The sequence below is a fragment of the Ostrea edulis genome, chromosome 4 (assembly GCF_947568905.1).
Source record: "Ostrea edulis chromosome 4, xbOstEdul1.1, whole genome shotgun sequence".
Lineage (NCBI taxonomy): Eukaryota > Metazoa > Mollusca > Bivalvia > Ostreida > Ostreidae > Ostrea > Ostrea edulis.
Window position 1 is genome coordinate 14,411,485 of NC_079167.1, and position 24,287 is coordinate 14,435,771.

At 35.3% G+C, this 24,287-nt stretch overlaps 1 protein-coding gene across 8 annotated transcripts in view; it reads right to left on the reverse strand.

Moving 5' to 3' along the window:
• LOC125668602 (uncharacterized) overlaps window positions 1–24,007 on the reverse strand; it is a 25,621-nt gene extending 1,614 nt beyond the window's left edge. The window contains exons 1-6 of one of the 8 annotated variants that reach the window (XM_048902897.2): window positions 23,900–24,007; window positions 22,327–23,358; window positions 9,168–9,287; window positions 8,833–9,018; window positions 7,453–7,521; window positions 4,476–4,499 (exon numbers count right to left, since the gene is read on the reverse strand). In XM_048902897.2, the coding sequence (XP_048758854.2) occupies window positions 4,476–4,499; window positions 7,453–7,521; window positions 8,833–9,018; window positions 9,168–9,287; window positions 22,327–23,344 (1,417 nt within the window). In that variant the 5' untranslated portion in view covers window positions 23,345–23,358; window positions 23,900–24,007. Of the gene's footprint in view, window positions 1–4,475; window positions 4,500–7,452; window positions 7,522–8,832; window positions 9,019–9,167; window positions 9,288–14,648; window positions 15,673–22,326; window positions 23,487–23,899 lie in introns of those variants that run through there. The other 7 variants (XM_056162016.1, XM_056162014.1, XM_048902898.2 and 4 more) reach the window with 7 other exon arrangements.
• Between the last annotated feature and the right edge of the window lie 280 nt (window positions 24,008–24,287).

Sequence of the window (24,287 nt, forward strand, 5' to 3'; positions counted from 1 at the left end):
AGTGTTCCTTATCAATGGACCAATAACAAACCATCAAGTGTTCCTTATTAATAACCAATAGTAAGAGATATAGCAACACCAAAATATAGACTCAATTCCATGATTATGAATGTTGTCCATCACAGGCTCTTTCAACCACCGCGGGTTATGGATGATATTCCCTCCGAACCATATTGCCAGTTCCTTCAACTCAAATTTACTAAAAAAGGAATAGATGCCGTCAACATAAGCAACATTCTTTGTTATAAAAAAGTTCAGCCTTGTATTCCAACATATTTCAAGTTCATGTCTACACCCTGTATTTCCTACAAATATACTTCTACTATTGCATCCAAACTTTTCAATTACAAACAAACTTTGCAGTGCCTAGATATAGACCATCTTATACTTAATCCACCTACATGTTCTTGTTTTTCGTCTTCTTTCAACTATAGTTTAGCTGGACATGTCATTATTGGTGATGTTGATACACTGTATTGTTGAAATTGGGGACTTGAAATCACTTATTTTAAAAGGTACTAAATTCAGAGAACCTCAATATTTCAACTGGTGACAAAACTTCAAGTTTATCTCTATTATGAATTCTGTCGAAGATTATGCCAGATGATGGGTTAAATATGAAAAAGAACTTGAGACCTTGTCAGAATGGATTAAAAGTGTAACAGGAATATTAAAATCCCGTATTGGACACATCAAAACAAAAGTACATACCATATCTTCTTCTGTGTTTAGTAAACCAGAAGTGATTAAAGAATTAGATAGGTTATATCAGGAATATGTTTTGGTTCCAGCTGACAAAGTTTGAAACAACATTGTCTTTGTTTGTAAGGTTCATTATTATTACTGTATTTTAAACAAACTTGGCAATAATTCCACATTCGGTAATCGTACTCCAACTGCTCTTTCAAAAACTTCTTCAAAATCATGCTTCAGTTTTAGACATATTTAATACTCCTTCACAAAAACCATTGTGTACAATTCTTTACCAAGCCCGTATCTTTGCTCCTCATGAAATCATTAACAGCTGTGGAAAAAAAAAACAACTTCAAACGTACCGTGCCACAACACATGCCAGAGGTGGTGTAAATCAAATGTGGATTCTAAAACATTCTAAAGAACTTTCAGTAAATTTGAAAACGCAAAATTTTTCTCAAATCAACAACATCAAAGGTTTGACTTTTCAACACTTTACACGACCATTACTCACGATAAATTAAAGACTAGACTTTTTGACATCATAGGCTTCTTCAACGAAAATGGAAAAAGGAAATATTCATATCTAGTGAACAGTCATCCTAAAAATTACTTTGTTAACCACCACTCTGATTCCACGCACAAGTACTCTGAAGTTAAAATATAAAATATGCTGGATTTCCTCATTGACAATATCTTCGTAGTCTTTAGTGATCAGGTCTTGAACCAATCTGTTGAAATTCCCATGGGAACGAGTTGTGTTCATTTGTTAGTTGGCCTGTTTTTATATTCGTATGAAGCAGAGTTTATTCAAAATCTTCTACATGAGAAGAAAAAATCTCTTGCTGTGGCCTTCAACTCGACATTTAGATATATCGACGACGTTTTATCTATTAACAGGAATCATTTTCATTCATATGTCGATTCGATATATCCCTGTGAACTCGAAATAAAAGACACCACAGAGTCCTCCACATCGTCTTCGTACTTAGATATTTTATTGAAAATAAATATTAACGACAAACTAACAACTTAACTTTATGACAAACGGGATGATTTCAGCTTCTCCATCGTCAACTTCCCATATTTATGTAACAATATTCCATTACCACATGCATATGGTCTTTATGTCTCTCAACTGATTCGATACGCAAGGACTTGTTCTGTGTATGATCTTTTTTTTTTCAATCGAGGCAGGTTACTGACAGACAAGTTGATGGTACAGGAGTTTCAACAGTCTTGTTTAAAGTCAGCATTTCGCAAATCCTATGGCCATCATAAGAACCTAGTTTGCCAATACAACCTATCACTGGGTCAAATTTTAGGCCGTACTTGGCACATTAATTTAGAGTACGGATTACTCCGTTTACCTGATCACGATATAGGGCTAACGAAGGATGTGACCGGTCGACAGGGGATGCTCACTCCTCCTAGGCACCTCTGGTATATCCAGGGATCCGTGTTTGCCCAATTCTATATTTTGTATTCCCTAAAGGAGTCATGAGATTGATCACTGTTCGTTATCTTCACCCTTCATGGGATTGCTCCTTATCAATGGACCACCAACAAGACATAAAAGGTTCCTGATCAATGGACCTATAATAAGACAACGATTGTTCTTTTCCAATGCACCAAATCTTATCAGTGGGCCAACTGGACATCGAATACTTTTTATCAATGGTCTGGGTACAAGACACCGAGTGATGCCTCTCAATGAACCAATAACAATACATAGAGATTTGTTTTAAAAAATCAATTGAAGAAGAATAAGAAATCGAGGGATTCTTATCAATGTACCCAAGTGTTACTTTACAATGGACTAAAACAAGTTATCGAATGCTTCTAATCGAAGGACTTATAACTAGAAATTGGGTGTTCCTTATCAATGGATGAAAAATCAAAATGTTCTTTATCAAATGACTACTAACAAAAATCGAATATTCCTTATCAATGGACCAATGACAGGACGACTAACAAGTCATGAAGTGTTCCTTATCAATGGACCAATGACGGGACGACTAACAAGTCATGAAGTGTTCCTTATCAATGGACCAATGACGGGACGAACAACAAGTCATGAAGTGTTTCTTATCAATGGACCAATGACGGGACGACTAACAAGTCATGAAGTGTTCTTTATCAATGAACCATTACCGAACCATCAAGTGTTCTTTATCAATAGACGACCAATAAGACATAAAGTGCTTCTTATCAAGTTTTCACACCAATTGCACTTCCGTTCTAATTTACTTCCTGAATTGAGGAAACTATTATTTCACTAGTACTAAACATTTATGTAGATTCGTTAGGAAGCAGATACAGGTTATGACAAGGCAAATTCACAACAATCAAAGAAACAATGTTGTTTTGTGTTTGATAAACTAGATTCGTATTTGTAAAGAATAATCGTTGATTTATATTCAACTTTCACCAACTACAAGTATACAATTATGCCTAAACGTGTTTCAGAAGTCTAAATTATACTTGACAGCATAGTGACAACTGTGATAAGTGTAAAGCATATCCCTCCGATAAATACAGTTTTACGATAAAGAATACCCGGGATGATTAAAATCTCTCTACCATCGTTATATGATGTACGTTAATTACATTTTAATTCATTGCTATTGTGTACGGTTATGTATGGCTCTGAATGCATGAAAATTATAAGAATACCTTTATGTTTGAAGAAATATGATTTAAAGACAGATGTTTCAGAAGTTTTAACTTTGTATCGAAATCACTCATCTTTGAGTAAACTGTACAATACAAATTGTAGCTCTCTACAATTCAATATGTAGTTCTCTACTGCACTGTGTAATTCAAAATGTAGTTCTCTACCCTACTCTAGAGTGTACAATTCAAACTGTACATAGTTCTCTACCCTAATCTAGAGTGTACAATTCAAACTGTACATAGTTCTCTACCCTAATCTAGAGTGTACAATTCGAACTGTAGTTCACTACCCCAATCTATAGTGTCCAATTCAATCTGTAGTTCTCTAAACCACAGTGTACAATTTAAACTGTAGTTCTCTGTCCTAATATATAGTGTACAATTCAAACTCTCCCTAATCTATCGTATACAATTCAATCTGTAGTTCACAACCCCAATCTATAGTGTACAATTCAAACTGTAGTTCTCTACCCCAATCCATACTGTACAATTCAAACTGTATAATACTAGTATATAGTTTACAATTGAAATTGTAATTCTTTACAGTTAAAATATATATATTTAAAAAATACAATGTACAAAAAATACCTAGTTTATCTGGTGAGAGTAGATTTACGACGATTCAAAAACAGTCAACAAATGCGAAACATAGTACATGTATCAATCGCAAAATTATTTATTCAGAAACAAAAACCAATCTTAACTTGAATTGTATTCTTAGAATGATGACTGGGGTTAACAATTCATAAACTACACTGTTTAAAAATTTCACAGTTGAAGACATTACTGTTAACTATAGTTTGCGGGATACTTTATAAGTGGTGTATCTAGTTTATCAAATACACTGCCATGTTTCACTCTTTGGCAGAATTGTCGTGTCATGTAGCATTGGGGGTTTCTTTTAAAATATGTTATACAAATCACTAAAAGCGATTATTTCAACACTGACAAGCATCCATGATAAGTTCAAAGTTCTAAGCATATTTTGCATTAAAATGTTTGATGTAGTTGAGAAAGCAAAATGAAATGTGAAAAGCAATTGATTTCCATACACCAATTATTTTAGCTAGCTCTAGGATCACGCTTCCAAAAGTATTCATACTTACTTTGTGCATTTTTGGCACCGGAGTCTAAAAGTCGTCGTAATAAAACGTAAAATATTTTATTCTCTAACTAATGCATTCAAAATATGATTACATACATTTACATTTAAACCTAGTTACCTTAGATTAAGCAGGAAGCATATTTTCTGTTCATCCAATAAACAATATAGTCATAACAGCTCGTTTAATAGCCTATTAAACTGCAGATAACAAAACATGCACTAGGATATAAAAAGCATACGTAAGCGCCGCTTTCTTGACACACGCAAAGACAACTTACGCTTCACTTCTGAAGAAGACACAATTAAAATAAATTACATCAAGAGAATATGAGATACTGTGGAATCATTAGAATTCGTGGTGACTCAATTTTCGTGGAATTCGTGGGTACCCCTCACCCACGAATTTACATCCTCAACGAATAAAGGCATTCCAGAGTTGTCTTTCTTACAAATATATAAATCCACGAAATTACATCCCCACGAACCTGTAAAAATTCAACAATCCACGAAAATTGGCCCACACGAATTTAAATGATTCTACAGTAAATGATGAATAAAAACTTTGAGGGTTGACATTATATTGAACACAGAGTAAATAACATTGAGTGTGTGTTAATTTTTACTGTATACATGTCAAATACAATATTTTTATTGTCAAATATATTTTTTGTATCGCCAACAACTTGCAAAAGTACTCTATAAGATAACATATTTTGCCTAAGTAAGTGATAAGTTTTTAGGGAGTAATTAAATACATAGAATTCTTATCATATCACGTTATTCCGTTGGTCAGAAGTACCATATCCAAGATATTTCTTGCGAATATGACATTGTTTTTATGTTTCCACTTTAGTAAAACATTTCTTTCTAGAGTATTTTGTATTTCCCACATTTACATATTAAAAGAGAAGCCGCTTTTAGCTGTAGATCCACTCTGTTCCACTTAGGCATTCAAAGTTCCACTTAATGGTGCATTCTATAGTTCGTATCTCGAAACTGGCGTATTAGGCAAAAGGATACAAGTTAAAAAAAAACCTTAGATAATCTATACAATCACATATACATGTATCATGTGTATAAGTGACTAGTTAGATCTTCATAAGTGTGAGAAAAGACACATTGATTTACAATATGCGAATATTTGATCAATGTGTTAAAGATTAGGATTCTCTGCGGTATCATAGCGTCCTAATTTGTTGTACGAAAAATATATCAATGCAAATGTAATTTAAGGATATCACTATCTTGTAATTTTAAAATATCAGGTGCGCATATAAGGGGGCGGTGTTCAGACTTAATTCCCCTCCGTTTCCTCGACTCTTAAGTTTGGTTGACAGCTTAAAAGCTTGGTAGAAAATAAATTTTATATTGTTGTTACGTTGTGAAATACGAAGTGATTGTCCCGAATAGAGATTGGACCCCTGGAAAAATTACATGGGGTGAAACAGATTTCCTTGGGAACAGATTCTAGATGTTCTCATGTACATGTATACTAGTATGTACCTGCGGTCGTCCTACGGTAGCACCGTCAACATATCAGAATTTTTTGTTTCATTTTATCAATAAGATTCTGTGATATTAATATCTTTATCAAATTAAACATAAAATATTGAACATATATACTTTGAATTGTCACGCAATAGAATGAAAATTGCAGATGAGCGGCTTCATCAAAGACATGGGGCGCCGGCGGACATGTGATCTACAGAATGTCGGTGTAGAGTGTGGAAACACCGAGTATGTTTATGAGTAGTCAGTGGTCACTTTCTTTTTGATAAATGTAGGTCTGCTCTAATACATGTATTTAAAAAAAAAAAAAAAAGATCTTAGTTCCTTTTGATTCCGCTCAAAGGAACGGTTTGTAAACATTCTAAACGAAACTTTCCCCTGCTCAGCTCAAATGCAAATCACTAGTGTGAAGGTACTCTCGAAATTTCCGAAGCTTATGTATGGTGCCCATCTTAAGCCATGGGTTTACTTAAAGCAGTATCAGCCACCATCAAGCTGCGAAATACTTGTGACAGGAAATAAATAGACAAATGAAGAGGTCTGTGTGCAAAATGTTTCCCCAAAATAGACTAAGTTCAACAACCTGCAATTTTTTAAACACCAAAGAAAACTAGATAATTGTTGGGAAATAAAACCCTTGTAAGATCTTCAAGTTGCTTACAGAGACCTTAACTTGAAAACGGAGAGGAGTAAATGGACAAACCATGTACTCATTTTGTAATATTTCCTCAAAACTCACTAAGTTCAACAACCTGTTATTTTATCAGTAATTGGAGAAATAAAAATTCTTGCCACTTACACATCACTCTGTAAAATAAGAAAGTTCTTACTTGAAAAACTGAGGGAGGAATTAGACAGAGAAGTCATATACTGTCTATGTAATATTTCCTCAAAACTGACTAAGTTCAACAACTTGTAATTTTCTCAGAAATTGAAGAAAACCAAAGTCCTTGCTACATGCACATCTTCAATACTTATAAAAATACTCTGTAAAATATAATGGGTTTCACTTGAAAACTGTGGGAGGAGTTAGACGGACAAATCTTGTACCCCCCACATATTTAAATTTGAAATAAAGTGGCAAAACTCCTGCAAGGGAGGTTGAAATGAGTCACATTTGTGAGATAGTGTTATCCACAAAGAAGCTACACAGCAGGTGTCAGCTTATAAGTGACAGAGAAATGAAAACAGAAAACCCCGAACGGTGGAAAGACAGACATACAGACATCACTGCTCCATTATATGTTCCGTCTAAAGATGGGTGTATAAAAATGATTCAGTGCTCGTGTTCTGCTTCTGTTCAAAGCGCGATACATTAAAAACTCGCAAAAAATGGCAAATATTACTTATTGTCTCGGGTATACCAGAGAGAATCTCGATCGCGTTTGAATAATGAATCCCAACCTGTTCAGCTAATCATGGAGGTGCTTATAAAATACAAAATGTTTCTAGTTTAATTTTGAGCTTACCCTCTATTTCCAGCACATCTGGGATTTCGTCATACGCACGTTCTGGTTCATCATCAGATGATTCAATGTCTGCAAAATACATGCTTTCAATGTACGCATAATTCCTTGTGAGTTATGGAACTACTGATTCTTAATTGCAAAAAAAAAAAAAAAAAAAAAAAAAGATCATAAGTACATTGCCAAATTTGAGAAATACCACGGGAATTGAAATGTGACAGAGTACCATTATATTACAAACAAGAAGCCTTAACGGTCACCTGAGTAACATGCACAACATTCTCCAAAGCTCATGATTCGTATGCATGAAATTTTAAAATAATAGACAAACATTTCTAACATATCATTAGATAATTTGCCACAGGGCCTAAAACCCTTCTATAAAGGAATGTTCAGCAAAAAACTCCACGTTTCCTTCCTCATGTATTAATAATAGAACCTGAACCCTGGGGACATAATTTTCACAAATCTTAGTAGACCACTCAATGCTCATTACAATCATGCAAACATTTTACCTCTTTAATGTCAAGGAGCAAAGAATTTTTTTTCTAAGAAATAATGCATTTTCAATATCTTTACATTTCCAATGTTTTTCTCTTCGATATCTTCACCGATTGAAATGAAAGCCATTTCCTCATGAATGTGAACGATCAGACCTCAGGATGAGGCTAAGTTGGTCATCTATGAGAACGCGCTTCATGAAGTATATATACCGGCGTGAAACGGCGCAGTTCATATTCTCAAGTATTTTCAAAAATGAAATTTATTTCTTACATTTACATTTGCTTTCATTTCTGTCCGAATTTCCAGTCGTCAAAATAGACGCTCTACACTTATCAATAATCCATACACACATTGCTCAATACTGCATCGCATTCACGAGAAAATGGCTATCTTTACACATTGGACATGTAAATATTGCTTATCATAAATCATAAAAGAGTTTGATGGCTTGATGTCCAGTAGAGAAAATGCTTGAAGATTGCATCAATTTTTATGGTTTTGACCCCCAACCCTCAGGCCCCAGAGGGGCAGAGTCCATGAATTTCACAATTTTTGTTCCTCTTTATCCATAGATGCTATATACCAAATTGGTTAGCACTGATTCAGCCGTTCAAGAGAAGAAGTTGAAAAGTTCAAAAGTTTACAACAGACGCACGACGACAGACAGAAATAGATAGCAATAGGTTACTTGAGTGACTCAGGTGATTTACAAAGGCAGTAAAAACGTCCATGTTATGATATATTGTGTTGTATACAACAATAATTTCGCAAACATCATTCATCATGCATATACATTTCAACCAGGCATTAGAATTACCAATGGTCACAGATACATTCAGACAATAAGGAAACATTTCAATAGTGAGGTCAGAGAAATACCTGGAAGCGGAGGTATGGACACATGTCTCTGTACCCGGGGGTGAGGGGAAACCCGATGAGAGGGTTTAACAACAGAGGGTGGTATCGATACACACATTTCTTCATAATCATCTGCGTCATCATCTTCTTCTGAATCGTGTTTCGGGTTCGTTGACCCCTTCTTGGGGGACACATTCTTAGGTTTAGCTGTATTGTTGAGCAACAACAAAAGCACATGCAGATTCATATACCATTACACAGTCAAAACATTCTGAAAATGCATACCAGGAAGGAAAAGGAAATTATAGATAAATAGTGACGTCATTTATACATGAAATGACAACATAATCTGTAACCTTTTACTGGTGGTGGCACTTTCTTCTTCACAGGGCGTGCTGGTCCTTGAGAACTCTTGTCCTTGGTGTCTGTAGAATTTCCTTTCATAGACGATATTGGAATAGACGATACTGGGATATCTGTAAAAAGTTTTGAGAGCGTTCTATAAAGTGATTGCATACTACCTTCTCGAAGGTAAAAAAAAGTTACATAGGGAAATAAGGTACACTCTTAATTCTGATTGGTTTCTCAGTTACCTAAGTTAATCAATTTATGTCAGTCCTATAGCTTATCTTGGAATTCGGTTTTGACAAGTTAATCTTTCTAGAAATGTCGTTTCTTCCTGTATTTTCGGTAAGCTACATTTCAAATAACAATGATTTTTTGTATTTTGCACGGAACGTAGTCCGCCCTAAATCAAACAAGCATGTGTCACGGAAAAAAAAGCCTTGAGAATATAGTGTTGGAGACCTTCGCATGAATCCTATTGCATAATTTAAATGTATTTGTAACTTCCTTGTTTCAGTTGATTCCATGTCACTGGATATCAGATTGAAAAGGCTCTCCGAAATAACAAGTTTAGTTCTGAATGGTTGTGTAATGCACCTTTCAATAGAATTGAAGATCTCTTCCTCTGCCGAACACACTCTGTGTAATATATTTTTTATCTATTGAAACCTGGCAGACACCCAGTTACCTGTTTTAGTTGGCTATCGGTAGTTTTAGCCATTAGCCCTTGTAGTAACTGGCTACTAGTAGCTAGAATATCTCACTTTATGTAGCAGATCAGTAGTCGCTAACATTTCCATATTCAAAAAGCGTTTCTCGTCATTGACTAGTATCTGGTTATTAGTGGCTAAATTTATCAAACGTTTCTCGTCATTGACTAGTATCTGGTTATTAGTGGCTAAATTTATCGATCTCTTTTGAAAGATGATTGTTGTGTGAACATTGAATTATCAGCACGTTCATGACGGTACATGTAATTCTAACAATAGTTGTAGTACAAGCTATTTATTTTTGGATACGGTATGACTGAATAAATTAAATTCTACATTTTACACCAACCGCACGCATAGGTTTCTACACAAAGATGCCCCCCCCCCCCCCCCCCCCCAAAGAGAAAGTTTTGGGAATGAAGAATTTAGATAAGTTGATATTTCAGACATAATTATTAAATTCAAATCTTTAGCTAACATTTCCATTGTTGAGTTTTGGCTAGTAACAACGACAAGGGTACAATGAATCTTACGTTTGTTGTGTAATTGAATACACCCAACACAGATATGTGACGGTGTTTGCCCATTTTGGAAAATTTACCTGGCATAAAATGTAGAATGATTTTGGTTGGCCCAATTTTCGAGACAAAATTTTACAAAATTGTGGGATTCCTCCATCATTCCCTGTTTTTCCCCATCAAAACTATGGTTCATATTTCATATCATTGCATTGCAAATTATGATCTACAGAGAATCATTACAATCTTGCTTCAAATATTTCAAATTAGCGCTTACTTTAATACATGCATCACAAAACTGGTTTTGTTAAATGTGTGCAGTGCGTTCTGTTTATGTAAATGCTCTCTGTGTTGTATTTTTAGACACAGGTATTCGGGTTTCAGCCTGTGATTTAATAAACACAAAAGATGACTTTGAAAACGCACGAATTACCGTGCGCTGGTTATGTAATCTTTAGATAACTCGAATATCAATATACAGCAATAGTTCAGGAATTAGGGAAACACAGAAAACTTCCTGTTTGATAAGAAAGAAAATGCGCTATAAGTATAATGTGCATCAATAGCAACATACATACAATGTACATTTTGCAAACTAACAATATGTCTATGTGTGTTGTTATAGTCGTCTCATTTAAATTTTCTCTCACTCATGTAGAGAAGACACTATAGTTGTAATTGAAGTATAACTTTGGACCAAGGCATGGTGCTCAAAGTAGTAGCAGTGAGGGTTCTTTATCGTGCCTACGCCTACTGCAAAACGGGATCTCCATTTTAAAATTCATATAGATCTAAAAAGATCCTCGACTTCTGCTTCTGAGGCAGGCCGCTTGGCGAAGGAACAAACCTCGATTTGATGCTGACCGGATCGGAATTTGAACCTTTAACACCCACCCCCCCCCCTAAATATTTATATTCTTCATATGAACGACTTCGTGTTGGTGATAACATACCAACACATCAAACATAGAGACTAGTGTTGCTTTTGTCCGTTCTCATCATTTCAAGTTTTTTACGCGTGCAGCGTGAAATTTTTGCTTAGGTAGGCCTGCTCAGTCATACTGTGGTAGACTTTGTAAGAGCGAGTGGTCAAAGAAGTTGCTTATGTTCGAGGCATATAACTCAAGACCCAGACGAGCAGTATTTTAATATTCCATGATGATTTACGTAATACGGAAGTTCCGAGTTCCCCAAGAGTTATTTCCCTTTGTCGAACTCTTCCGTAAATTATGACGTAAAATATGATGACAGTGGGTACATTTGCTAATTACTATCGTTGTATTATTTCTTAAAAGATGATATCCAGAGTTTCTGAGACCATCCTATCTCAGGGAAAAGGCAACTTTAGTGAGTTTATGAGTATTGGATAACAAAATGGCTCAAACAAATATTGTTAATTGCCATCTTTCTTTGATAAAAGCGTCACTCATGCAGAAGAGGAAACGAATAATGATTCAATAGCCAATTTGATGATCTTATTCAAACAAATTATGCTTGATATGGCCAGAATATGCATACCAGTGATTGATATCAACAAAAGTTACGCTTTTATTACATTAATCGTACGTAATCGTTATGTACAATGCCAGTCTACGATATAATGTATACATTGTGTACCCACCATACGTCATAAAATGCGAAAGAGTTCGACAAAGGGAAATAACTTTTGGGTAACTCGGAACTTGCGTATTCCCTATACCTACCATGAACATTTTGTATAAACCGCCATAGCCTCGGATGCAATCGTCCTATACTCAGACATGGGAACGATGATTGCCGAACATAATCGGGTTGCTGAAATCGAGGTCATACGGAGAGGAAAATGACGTGAATAACTATACATTTCGAAATCAAAATTTCATTTCAGCGGCACATTATGACACGATGTAATGAAATTTTTATAACGAATTTTCTGTAATATTCGATAAATTGTTTATAAATCTGACACTTGCGCAGTGCCTCTCCTCCGCATTTTTCCGAACTGGTGATCTTCGAGGTCAATGCACATCGGAGATTACAAACGGGTTCGTTCAAGATCGTAGCAGCTGCCCTAGCTGCCAAGTTAGATATCTAGGTGTATTGAACACACTGTATAAATTAACGTTTAAATAGAACATCAAATCAAATTTACTTATATGTACTTCTTAAACTAACTTTACAGCATTTTGTTATCAAATTTTGTAGAAATACATCATGCCCCCGAATAGTCGCAAACACAGTAAACGTCTGTATATACATGTATAAAGTAGTATTGCATTGACTAATTGTAATGATAGTCATTTCCTCATGAATACAATGTAATTGTGAACAATATATTGCGTGAATGAATTTAGAAATTCCGAGAGAAATAACAGTAGAATGTAAATGAAAGGTGAAGATAACGAACAGTGATCAATCTCATAACTCCTATAAAGGTGAAGATAACGAACAGTGATCAATCTCATAACTCCTATAAAGGTGAAGATAACGAACAGTGATCAATCTCATAACTCCTATAAAGGTGAAGATAACGAACAGTGATCAATCTCATAACTCCTATAAGGAATACAAAATAAAGAGTTGGGCAAACATGGACCCCTGAACATACCAGAGGTGGGATCAGGTGCCTAGGAGGAGTATAGATATAAATGACATGAATATAAGAAATAGACTTCATTTTTGATAGAGCGTGCTTCATGAAAAGTATGCCGGTGTGAAGCGGTGCAGTTCATACCTCCTGTACATGTATTTACAAAATTGAAATTTATTTCTTTATGAAACTTTACAAGATCATCAGTAAAGTGTTTTATTATATAGCTTATAAATAGTCTAATATAAAATCTGCGTAAAATCTAGAGAATGTTAGCGTTCAATATCCTGAGAATTTACTTTACATTGCGTAAATTGTATGCGCCCGAAACATTCCGAGTATGAGCTTTCAATGTTACCGTAACGACGTAAACAAGCCAAAGTGTCAAACGACGGTCCTCCGAATCTGACAGAGCCGGTATTTGATATTTACTTAAGCAAAATGTTTTACAGTACATAAATTATGATGTCCCCATTTACACATGCATTAATGACAGGTTAAGGTATTCAATGTATAATGACCATATTTCATATCTAATAAATGGATGGTGGAGTATTTGTAATCATGGTATCATTTTGAAGGGTTCGTCAAATAAAAATAACCCACGGTAGGAATTTTCTAAATTTTGTTTACTGCTTGATATATTTCACCTAGAATTTAACATTGAAGTATATGGGAAAAGCAACTTTTATTACAATATTTTAAAAACAAATTATATATTCATACTAATCTCTTGGTAGAAAGTTACATACACTTTCTTTTTATGAAAATATGAAATAAAATTAATCATTGACCACACACATTTTTAGAAAATTAGATTTTTCTTATTTTTACAAAGGGCAGACAACTCTTCCAAAAAAGTCTTAAGTGCAAAAAGGTCAGCTTCTAATCATTTACCAGTCATGTGAATTTCATCTGCTTCACTTCCATCATTATTTAATAATAAAGTTTTATGTTGATCTAAATCCTTCAAAATTGTTCATTATCCTTTCATTATACATGGAATACCTTAAATATTGAACAGTTAAGAAATGCATGCTGTTATTGCACACTGCAAATATTGATGAATTCTCGTCTATTTTGGAGTAGTTTGAGTGAAAAGGGATATAATTTAACAACTAAATACTTTAGCTATATAATAAAAGGGTTACTGAACTTATATAGGTGAATATTGGCACTCGTTGGCTGTCAAAATGCACTCACAAGCTCGTGCATTTTGACAGCCAACTCGTGCCAATATTCACCAATAATTATATAAGTTCAATAACCCTATGATATACTGCGTGGAGAATCGTGTGAATTTCCATATTAGTTTACATTACCGGGAACCAACGTTCACCACAATGAGGAAGGAATAACGTAAATAATTAGGAAAAATATCAGAATTTCCCTCTTCAAACATAGAAATAAGTATGTCAATTTCAAAGGATATTAGAGGGGAAAAATATATGATATAAAAAATCAAATCGTTGGCAGGCAAATCAACATGGCCACTCAGACAAAGTATTTAATCTTAAAACAAAAGGAAAAACGTATCTTTAGATTGCAAGTCACAAGCCTTGTTTCTTCCCCCCCCCCCCCCAAAAGTTATCAAGTGTTAGAAATTTAATAATCAATTACAAGTGTCCTTTTCCTTCAAGCCCATTTTGCTTTTCCTAGACGTAAATTTTGTGAAAGGTATAAACTTCTACTCACGTGGGGGAGGGGGGCGTGGAGGAGGGATATCAGCGGGGGTTTCATACGATGGAAGAAGGTGGACTTTCGGCTTCTTGTGAAATTCTAGATATAGACCCCCTTCAACAACATCCATGTTCACATTGGTGGAGAAATTGCGGACCATCATTATTTCATAATCTATAAAGTCGTCATACATCGGTATGTAGACTTCCAAGTTTTGAACCACCTCACTGTCGAGAGGTAGAATGGCTATAGACCTGTGGGTCGACATTCCTGTCATGGACGAGAACACGCCCGCCGGGTTGTGGTGGCCTACTACCACTTCCTGTCTGAACACACCCGTAATTCTGAAGAATCCATCGAAGTAAGAAATGTTATCAATAGCCTCGTTTAAATTTTCGGTCATAAATCTTTCAAATTCTGGCTCAATGAAACGCACATACTGAGGCAGTTTGAAAGTTTCGATGACTTCACGAATTGTGTATTGTGTTTCATCTGGAATCAGAAAGCAAAGAATATCTGTGTCGAATGGTATCAGTATTTTTGTTTTGTTGATTTGACACACAATACCCATGTCTGGTATTTCTCTGTCTAATTCCAACTGATCGCTAGTAAATATTCTGATGGGAGTCGTCCATCTTCTTCCTCTGTAGGCATTAAAAGGCGCCCCTACCCTAACAAACCTGGGGGAAAATTTAACAAGCTCTCTCATGCTGTGAAAAGTGTCCTTAAAGCAACACACATTAAGTTTACCATGGTATCCCAAAGGTATAAGAATTTCTCTATCAATATTTGATTCATCATCCTGTTCCAAGGACGTTACGTCCACTGCTTGTGCTTTCACCTTTGTGTAATGTCTCTTGAAGTCTAATTTAATGAGGTCACCATTTGAAAAACTTTCGGCCTCGTTTTCACAGTAATATCCATCAGCTACTTTAACAATTGTCGGTAAATCGTCATTCACAATTGTCAAGATAGAGAACGTCTCTCTGGACCATTCCATACCATCTACATAACCCTCTGCCATTTTGTTAACAAAAAAGATGGTCCCAAAATAACCTTTATATACATCCGGAACAGCTGGACTCGAGGAGATCTTCCTCTAAACACCAATATCTATCATTATTATTACGTTGCAAGATAGTAAGTATCGGCAATTTATTTTCCGCATTCAATTTACAGCATGTCCCATACTATATAGTAATATACTATATAGTATATATAGACCAGAGAGCCAACGTTACTATGTTACTGTTTCGACATTATCTTTATGATATGAAAGAGAAACAATGTACATACATGTACACAAAAAATAGATATCATATAATACGCAACTTCCGAGATATCAGCTCTTCTGTGATAGAGGTACGTTTAGTGTTCTGTTGAACGCTTGGGTGGGTACAAGATGTATACATATACCATAGACTAGCTATGTAAATACGGATAAAAGTAATGAAAGTGTAAATTTTGTTTATATCAGCCGGTGGTATACATTAAAGTGACCATATCAAGAATAATATTTGATTGAATTAGGCCATTGAATTAAATATGAAATTATTTTTTATTTCCTCTTTTGCACGAGTGATATTTTAATCCAAGAAAAAATGGTGCCGATTATCGATCTTTGTTTGAACTATTTTATTATTAAATACTAATAAACTTACTAATATTGTATGTCCCTGCAGTTTGGGTGGTTGCATGATGTTTGATAATCGGCCTTTAGGCAATATATGAAGGCAGTGATAAGCATTTGTACCCACCGCGTGTGGACGATAGTATGTTTTGCGTCTCACTGTGTGTAAGAGTTCCACAAAGGGAAAGAACTATTGGGCAACTCGGAAATTGCGTATTATGAGGATAATGCAAAGAAATCGAATAACGTGGAGGTGACCAATTCAAAATGATGCTTTATTTGTCTGTGATAGCATTAGGGCCGTTTACATAGCATTGTATTAGTGATTAACTTGTAGAATAATCATCCGATTACTGAATCCCCGCGTCTTGGAAGCTAGATCCGGATAATAAAGTTGCATAAGGTAGGCAAAGTAGCGACATCAGCTGGCGTCGCCGACTTCCCGCTTTTAAGAAATGTAATTCCATTTGAAAATACATGAGAGTATGAACCACGACGCTTCACGCCGACATACTTCATAAGAAGCCATTAATTAAGTGAAGATTTTTAAGTCTCTCAGAGAGAGAGAGAGAGAGAGAGAGAGAGAGAGAGAGAGAGTTTGAGTTTAAAATGCTAGTGCCGAATCTATTACTTACTATACAACTAGAGGTTATAAGAAATATTCAATTCATTATTGATTAATGTCTACCATAGTAATCTAAATTACTTAGAATTTATGATTTTTAGGACATTTATTTTCTGCATTGTAGTTTAAACTTTATTTATTTCAAAGAAACACGAAACATGATTAAATATGTATTATTTGAATTGTTGAAATTGGAAAGCAAGTGCACATGCACTTATATGAATTCCTCTCTCATTATGTCACGAATGGCGATCACATTTTGAAAAAAAGGAAAGAGCAAAAACAAGAACTGAAGAACAGAAAAAGAGGTTGAACTGGAATAATTACAATTGTAATTAGTACCCGTTTCACAACTCCAACAAAATATTTTTGTCCCTACCAAATCACTTGAAACTTCCCAAACTTCATGGTTAAGTAATCATGCCATTATATTTATAATTATTCAACCAATAATTATCAATGATTGGTAACAGTCAAGAAAGGACGTCACGCTTTCTGAATACGGTCTTTCAGTTACCAAAACTGTTATGGAAAATTGACTATTAAAAAAAATATCAAACACACAAAAGTTTGGGTGACTAGGACGACCCACAGAAAAAGGAGACCAGACATCTCTCTCTCTCTCTCTCTCTCTCTCTCTCTCTCTCTCTCTCTCTCTCTCTCTCTCTCTCGTATCTGTTATGCCCCCATCACTAACACTTTATAAAAATAATATAAGATTTGTACCCACCATCTTGTATTCCGGCTTTTATCATGCTCAAAGCGACACATCCAGCAATCTAAATCATTTCATTTGAAACAAATATAAAAGACACAGGAAGAGTTTTTAAGACACAGGAAGAGTTTTTATATCACTCTATCAGCATATTTGATCCGTTTTTGTTGGTTGCTCAGGTCATCCAAATATTCTCTGTTTATCTCCAGAAATTATATCTAGAAAACGTATCGAAGTCTTTTCTATCACACCCGAAAATGTCCAAATTAATAAGTTTTTAAATTAAACCATTTGAAAAGACATGACAGACACTCTTGAAACATGGATGAAGATATTTTGAATGTATAGAAAAAACACCTAATATTATTTTTCAAACACCTTCACATGCATGACTGTTGAATACATGCAGTTAAACTCCCTTTGAGGGCACTAATTATCAAACTCAACCAAAACAAAATTACACTAATCTACATAAATGCTGATGATCTTGTTTAAGGATAAACAATATGGAAGGGCTATAGCACATTAAAAAGAGAACACAAAGAGTTCTCATTTCTCGTGTGAAACCTGTACTACATGTACTAAATGAAAGTATGTTGTTCATCTTTTCTCTCGCCACTCGATTTGGTTCCTCCTTTCGCTCGGTACTAAATCTCTCAATTATTTATAATTTAGAAAAAACCTGTCAAGGACAATAACTCTTATATATGCTGGTATTTTCTTGAGTTACAATAAAGTACATGTATTGTGTGTTCTACTTTAAATTGGATTATTTTCATTGCGTGGACCCTGAGGTCCACGCAGAAAATATATAAGCGAGGTTAAACCGGATGCACTGGAGAAAACTGAGTGTGCGCATGCTCAATGGATATGCGGAACGGAGCGGAGACAGTCGAGTATTGCCGATTGGGGAACTTATTGATCGGGATCGGGATTCAATACAAAACAATGAGCAGGTAACGGGTGGCTTCGCCCCCAATACATGTTCGTCCTCAGAGGTTTCGCCGCTTTGTCCCAAATATACATGTACCTATATTATTAATTAAAGGTGTCAAATTTTTGCGTGTATGGATTTTGGCAGTTATTTATGATAAATCGCTAATGTTTTTTGCTGTATTTGTGCGTGTGTGCCATGGGGGAGGGTTTTTAATGTATCCAAATCGATCTATTCAGTGATATCATGTACCTATTTCATTATGTTTAGTTTTTAATAAAGTATATCTTCTTTGTTCAAAGTTTCAGGGAAAAGATAGAGATTGTTGGAATAAAATTTATTTTACTTACATAAATGAAGTTGTTATTTTCAAGATTTTTGAAGAAAAAAAATAATGTCCTTAAATGTCCTTAAAATCGGAAATAATATCATTTGGTAATTGATCGGCCACTTATTATTGAATTTAATTAAAGTGCATCTGTTAAATTAAACATCGACTGATCAAACGTACACCTTGATTCATATTAAGTTCCTATTCCAAACACATGCCTATGGTCCACGTATTGCAGTCCTTTTTTAAAAGACAGCAACTTGTTTATTTAATTACTTTCTTCAAAATGCACCCGTGACAGTTGGCCTAATTGTCAACGATGGTACCATCTTCGCTACCCTAGGGTTTACGATCCGCTCCGCTTCTCTACAAACCCTTGGCAGATTTAGTGCGATTTTCGTAGCTTTGAGTGGCGCCCTCTAGCGGATGGAGAAAACAACTCTGTTTGGATTACATCATGCTTATCCAATGAAAATGCGTGTTTCAGCTACTGTTTAAAAGTTGTTTAGAAATGGCTGCGCTCAGAGAGTAACGAAATGTGGTATGCAAATCATTCAAAATATCAATAATAAATTTAACTATCTCTTAATTGCATGCTTGAAAAAGAAATCAGTGAGAATATTATTTAGAAAATAAACATGTGTGAACCCATGAAATATATGTAGTCGTTGGGTAAATTCCAGATTGAGGAAAATTGCTCTGACGCAACTGTCTAAATCTGACAACGAATTACAAGAGATGTTGGATATTAAACTTATGGTACGGTACTGTAGTAAATAAAATGCACTTCTTTACGCAGATACAAGTCTGAACTGCGCACGTGGCATAATTGGTTTGGATACACGGTCGAGTGACAGTTGTAGGTATTTAAATTCCTTTGTTTTGCACGTGATCTAACGTAACACGTTCTCTGATTGAGCAGTGGACTTTCCCTGCGTCCAATCATATGCTGAAAGTTGAGGCTACGAAAATCGCACTAAATCTGCCAAGGGTTTGTAGAGAAGCGGAGCGGATTGTAAACCCTTGGCTAGCGAAGATGCGATGGTACATGTATCATGCTTTTCTGATCCAAAAGCGCACAGTTTATAAAAAAGAAAAAGACCAAATTAAAAAAAAAAACAACCGTCAATACAAATTTTTTAAAGAGATAACCTTATCAATAGTGTTTAGACAGTGACCCATTTAAACTCATTTACTCGCATTTATTGCCGATTTCGTACTAGCTTTCCTGTTATGTTCTAAGGTATTTACATCACTATTTGTATGCACTGGTGTCTAAAACATAGACGGTTTGAATGTTTCAAAGAATCGGGCAATTTGTCATCATCAAAATAAATGTTGTTCATGGTGAATAATGATGAATAAAACTTTTAAAGACTTTCACAATCAGCTGATTGAAGAAGGTCGCCGGCGGCGTCACTTTACCACGTGACTACCTACTTACAACAGGGGCTTAGATCAATCTAATTAAAATTAGATCCTTTGATCCGCTCACGTATATCGCTACATTGTCAAAGGATCTAATTTTAATTAGATTGGGCTTAGATTTGAATTCGTATTGTGACTAATCGTAATATTTCAGCAAACTACTTATTATACCTATATGCATAAGAATGTCATTTTGGGTACTTTGGAAACATGCGATGTGTCTTTACGATATAAACTTTATCAATGATGTCAATATATAAAATTCCTGTGGGAATACGGGTTAGAATAGGTCCTCAGTAGTTAGAGGTGACTAAATGGGACGGTCCTTCGGACGAGACCGCAAACAACGAAGCCCCGTGTCACAGCAGGTGTGGCACAATAAAGATCCCTCCCTATTCAAAGGCCATAAGCGCCGAGCATAGGCCTAAATTTTGCAGCCTTTCACCGGCAATGGTGACGTCTCCATATAAGTGAAATCTTTTCGAGAGGGACGTTATACCATATGCAACCAACCAATATGTAAAATATATATGATAATACTGCAACGCTTCACCGGTAATGGTGACATCTCCATATAAGTAAAATGTTCTCAAGAGGGACATTATACAATATGCAACCAACCAATATGTAAAATATATATGATAATACTGTAAGTGTTCTATACATTCCCAGAATATAGGTTATGGAACCCAAGCATGCGTACTACCTCATACAATACTAACAGAATTATTTTTGTTTTTTTTCGCATAGACTACATAACAAACCTGTTGAGAAAAAGTTAATGCAAGACGGACACTCGACAACAAATTCTCTTAGATTTCTAACGTTCTAGGGCTGACAGACGATGGAGAAAATGATCCCCAAGTATCGCTGTACTTCGTCATCGCATTAATATTCTCTCAAGGAGAGGTTTGCTACCAAAACCCAGCTCGTTAATCCCGTTATGTACCGAGACGTTTTCATCACTCCAATACTCGATTCCCTGTAGGAAATGGAACCTTGTAATTCGATGAAATTCGATGAAATTGGCATTTTTACTGATTTTTCAGATGGAAATATCAGAAATCATACAATGACCGTTTCAGTAATAACACAAAAATGTAATCAAGGTGCCTGGGCGGATTTTGGTGCAATGTTTCAACGAAGTCTAAATTGATCTTTAATGAAAAATGAAGTTCCTCTTGAGGGTTGTAAATCTACATATAACAAAACAGTCATTGACTGAGTCTCGGACAACATTTGTTTTGTTGTTCCCTCTAACCAAAATTCTATTATCATGTTCCCTATAGAGCCTAATTTAATTTGATGTTTTACACGAGATAATGCAAATGTTCAGGTGAGCAATACGACCTCTATTTCTCTGTAATAACTGGTAAGGATACAATCCATAAAACAACAACGTGAGCAACACTAACATAGATGAATTCTGTAAAATTCGAAATGACAAAACTTCAACAGCTGTCCAAGCCGTCAATTCATAGATTACACAAGTATACTGTAGAGCGTATTGCACTTACAGGGAAGTTAAAACATAAACCGTGATAACAAATGTGTGGTAATTTTTGTTGCATTTTGAATAATGGAATATAATTATTTAGACATCTTCATATCGTCGAGTACTGCATTTCCGGCTGCCATTAAACACATAATCAACCATCCGGTTAAACTAACATTTAATCACGTTTAGAAGCTCGAGTATTCTTGCTAATGTTTTGAAAATAGAATTATCATTTTTGAAATATTTCATATTTTGAATTTACTGAAATGAAGTGTACCTCTATCTAGTTTTAGTTTACACAATATTTTATTCATAAATCAGTTGATAATAATTGAGAAACAAGCCAAAAGACTTGTATTAATATCGCTCTCATTATGTTACAAGTCCCTCTATATAAAATGTCCCATTGTAAGACAAAAATAAAAAGAACACCCCTTTGCTCACGCTTTGTTGACAGGCATTGAAACAAAGAAGGAAATGAATAAACTAAACTACTTAAAATGAAAAAAAACACCATCAGGTAGATACTCACAGTCTTTTGGAGGGGGTGGTCTGGGGGGCGGTGCTTCTTCAGCCTCTGTGTTCAGCAGATGGATACGGGGACACTTGTTAAACTCCAGATACAGTCCACCATCCACCAGGTCCATATTGACATTTTTGGAGAAATTTCGCGCCAAGAAAAATTCATAGTCATTTTCCTCCTCATACACGGGGAGGTAAACTTCAATGTTTCGGACTGCATCGCTATCAAGAGGAAGAATGGCGATGGATCGTTGGTGGACATTTCCTGTCGAAGGAAAAGCAACTCCCGATGGTTTGTGATGACCAACGACTACCTCTTGCTGAACGAGACCTACGATTTTTAAGTATCCTTCGAAATGACTGATATTATCCATCGCCTCTGTTAAGTCGGCAGTCACTATCTTCTCGAAATCTGAATCTATAAAACGAATATACTGAGGCAATTTGAAATTGTCCACAACTTCGCGAACGGTGTATTCTTTTTCATCAGGTTCTAGATAAAATCTGGCGAGTTGTATTGATGGGAGCAGTATCTCTTTCTCATCCTTCCTGCACACCAGTCCGGCATCAGGAATCACTCTGTCTAGTTGCAATCTGGTTCCTTTTTCGATTCGGATCTCTTCACTTGAATAAATTCCACGTTTCCCAGTTAAAGGTCGCCCTGTTATTACAAAATGTGGGAAATGCGTAATCAATTCCTGAATACTGCCAAACGTATCTTTCAAACACTCCACTTTCAATTTTCCTTTATACCCAATAGGTATCAATATGTCTTTATCAGGAGACATGTACCCAAGAGTGTCTACTTTTGGTTTTCCACCAACACATTGCGCTCGTACTTTGGAGTAACTTTTCTTGAAATCCAATTTGATCAGGTCGCCATTTGAAAAGCTTTCGGCTTCGTTTTCGCTGTAATATCCGTCTGCCACTTTCACGATTGTAGGTAGATTATTGTTTGCCACCTCTTGCATAGAATATGTTTCATCTGTCCATTTGATCACATCCTCTGTGGCGTTGTTGACTGCCATTCCTAATCCATGGTCTGTAAAATATTTAAACCAGGAAGATGTTTACACGACAAATAGAATGTAGAAATGATAACGTGTTTAAACATACAGTGTGTTTTAAGGTAGAATATATATAGGCCTACGGTTAAACATGCATGCAATAAAAAAGTAAACTTTCATTAGAACACGGTTTATATCCTCTCAAGTAGTAAAGTGCATGTAATTAGATGATAGGCTGTCAGGTGTTTACATGTAATTCATATTGCAAAACTACTGTAGATATTAAAACATAAATAGATATTTACGGTAGGGAGTATCTTTTACAACCTCAACAAAGGAGATACAGTGTCAAATTTCGTTATTGGACGAATTACATAAAGTATGACACGGTGATTGAGTAACGAGAATATTTGACTTATTCTTTACAGAAATCAATACTGAACTGTTCTATACACAAGGTCCAGAAGATAACGAACTACATGTAATCAAATTTTATACGGTGTGTCCATATCTTATCAAAAGATAGTTTAGAGTTCATGCACACTGCATGCTAACAACCGTGGTCAATAAACTTACCTAAAACAACGAACACGTCACAGTTATATACACAGTTTGAAAATTTCAATTAACTGAGCCCTTTTTGTAATCTATACAACTTGTGCAGTTAACGGCGGTTTGTGTTTGGGAGACTTCCTTTAGAATTAAGTGTCCCTTTCCGATAATATCGTTATTGTTTTATTTTGCATTTGCTTGCTATGTTTGATGTGGATTAATTTCGGATTTTAATTATTCATTTTGAACGGGGATCTTCATGACGGAGATTTATAGTATAATAATCGTATACTGATGACCGTCCAGCTTTTATTGTACTTGAAATGTACATTGTTCTATTGAAACTGTTTAATACCCCTGAGGACTAATATTATGGCCCGCTTCAATATTGATGCAATTGGCAATACCTTCT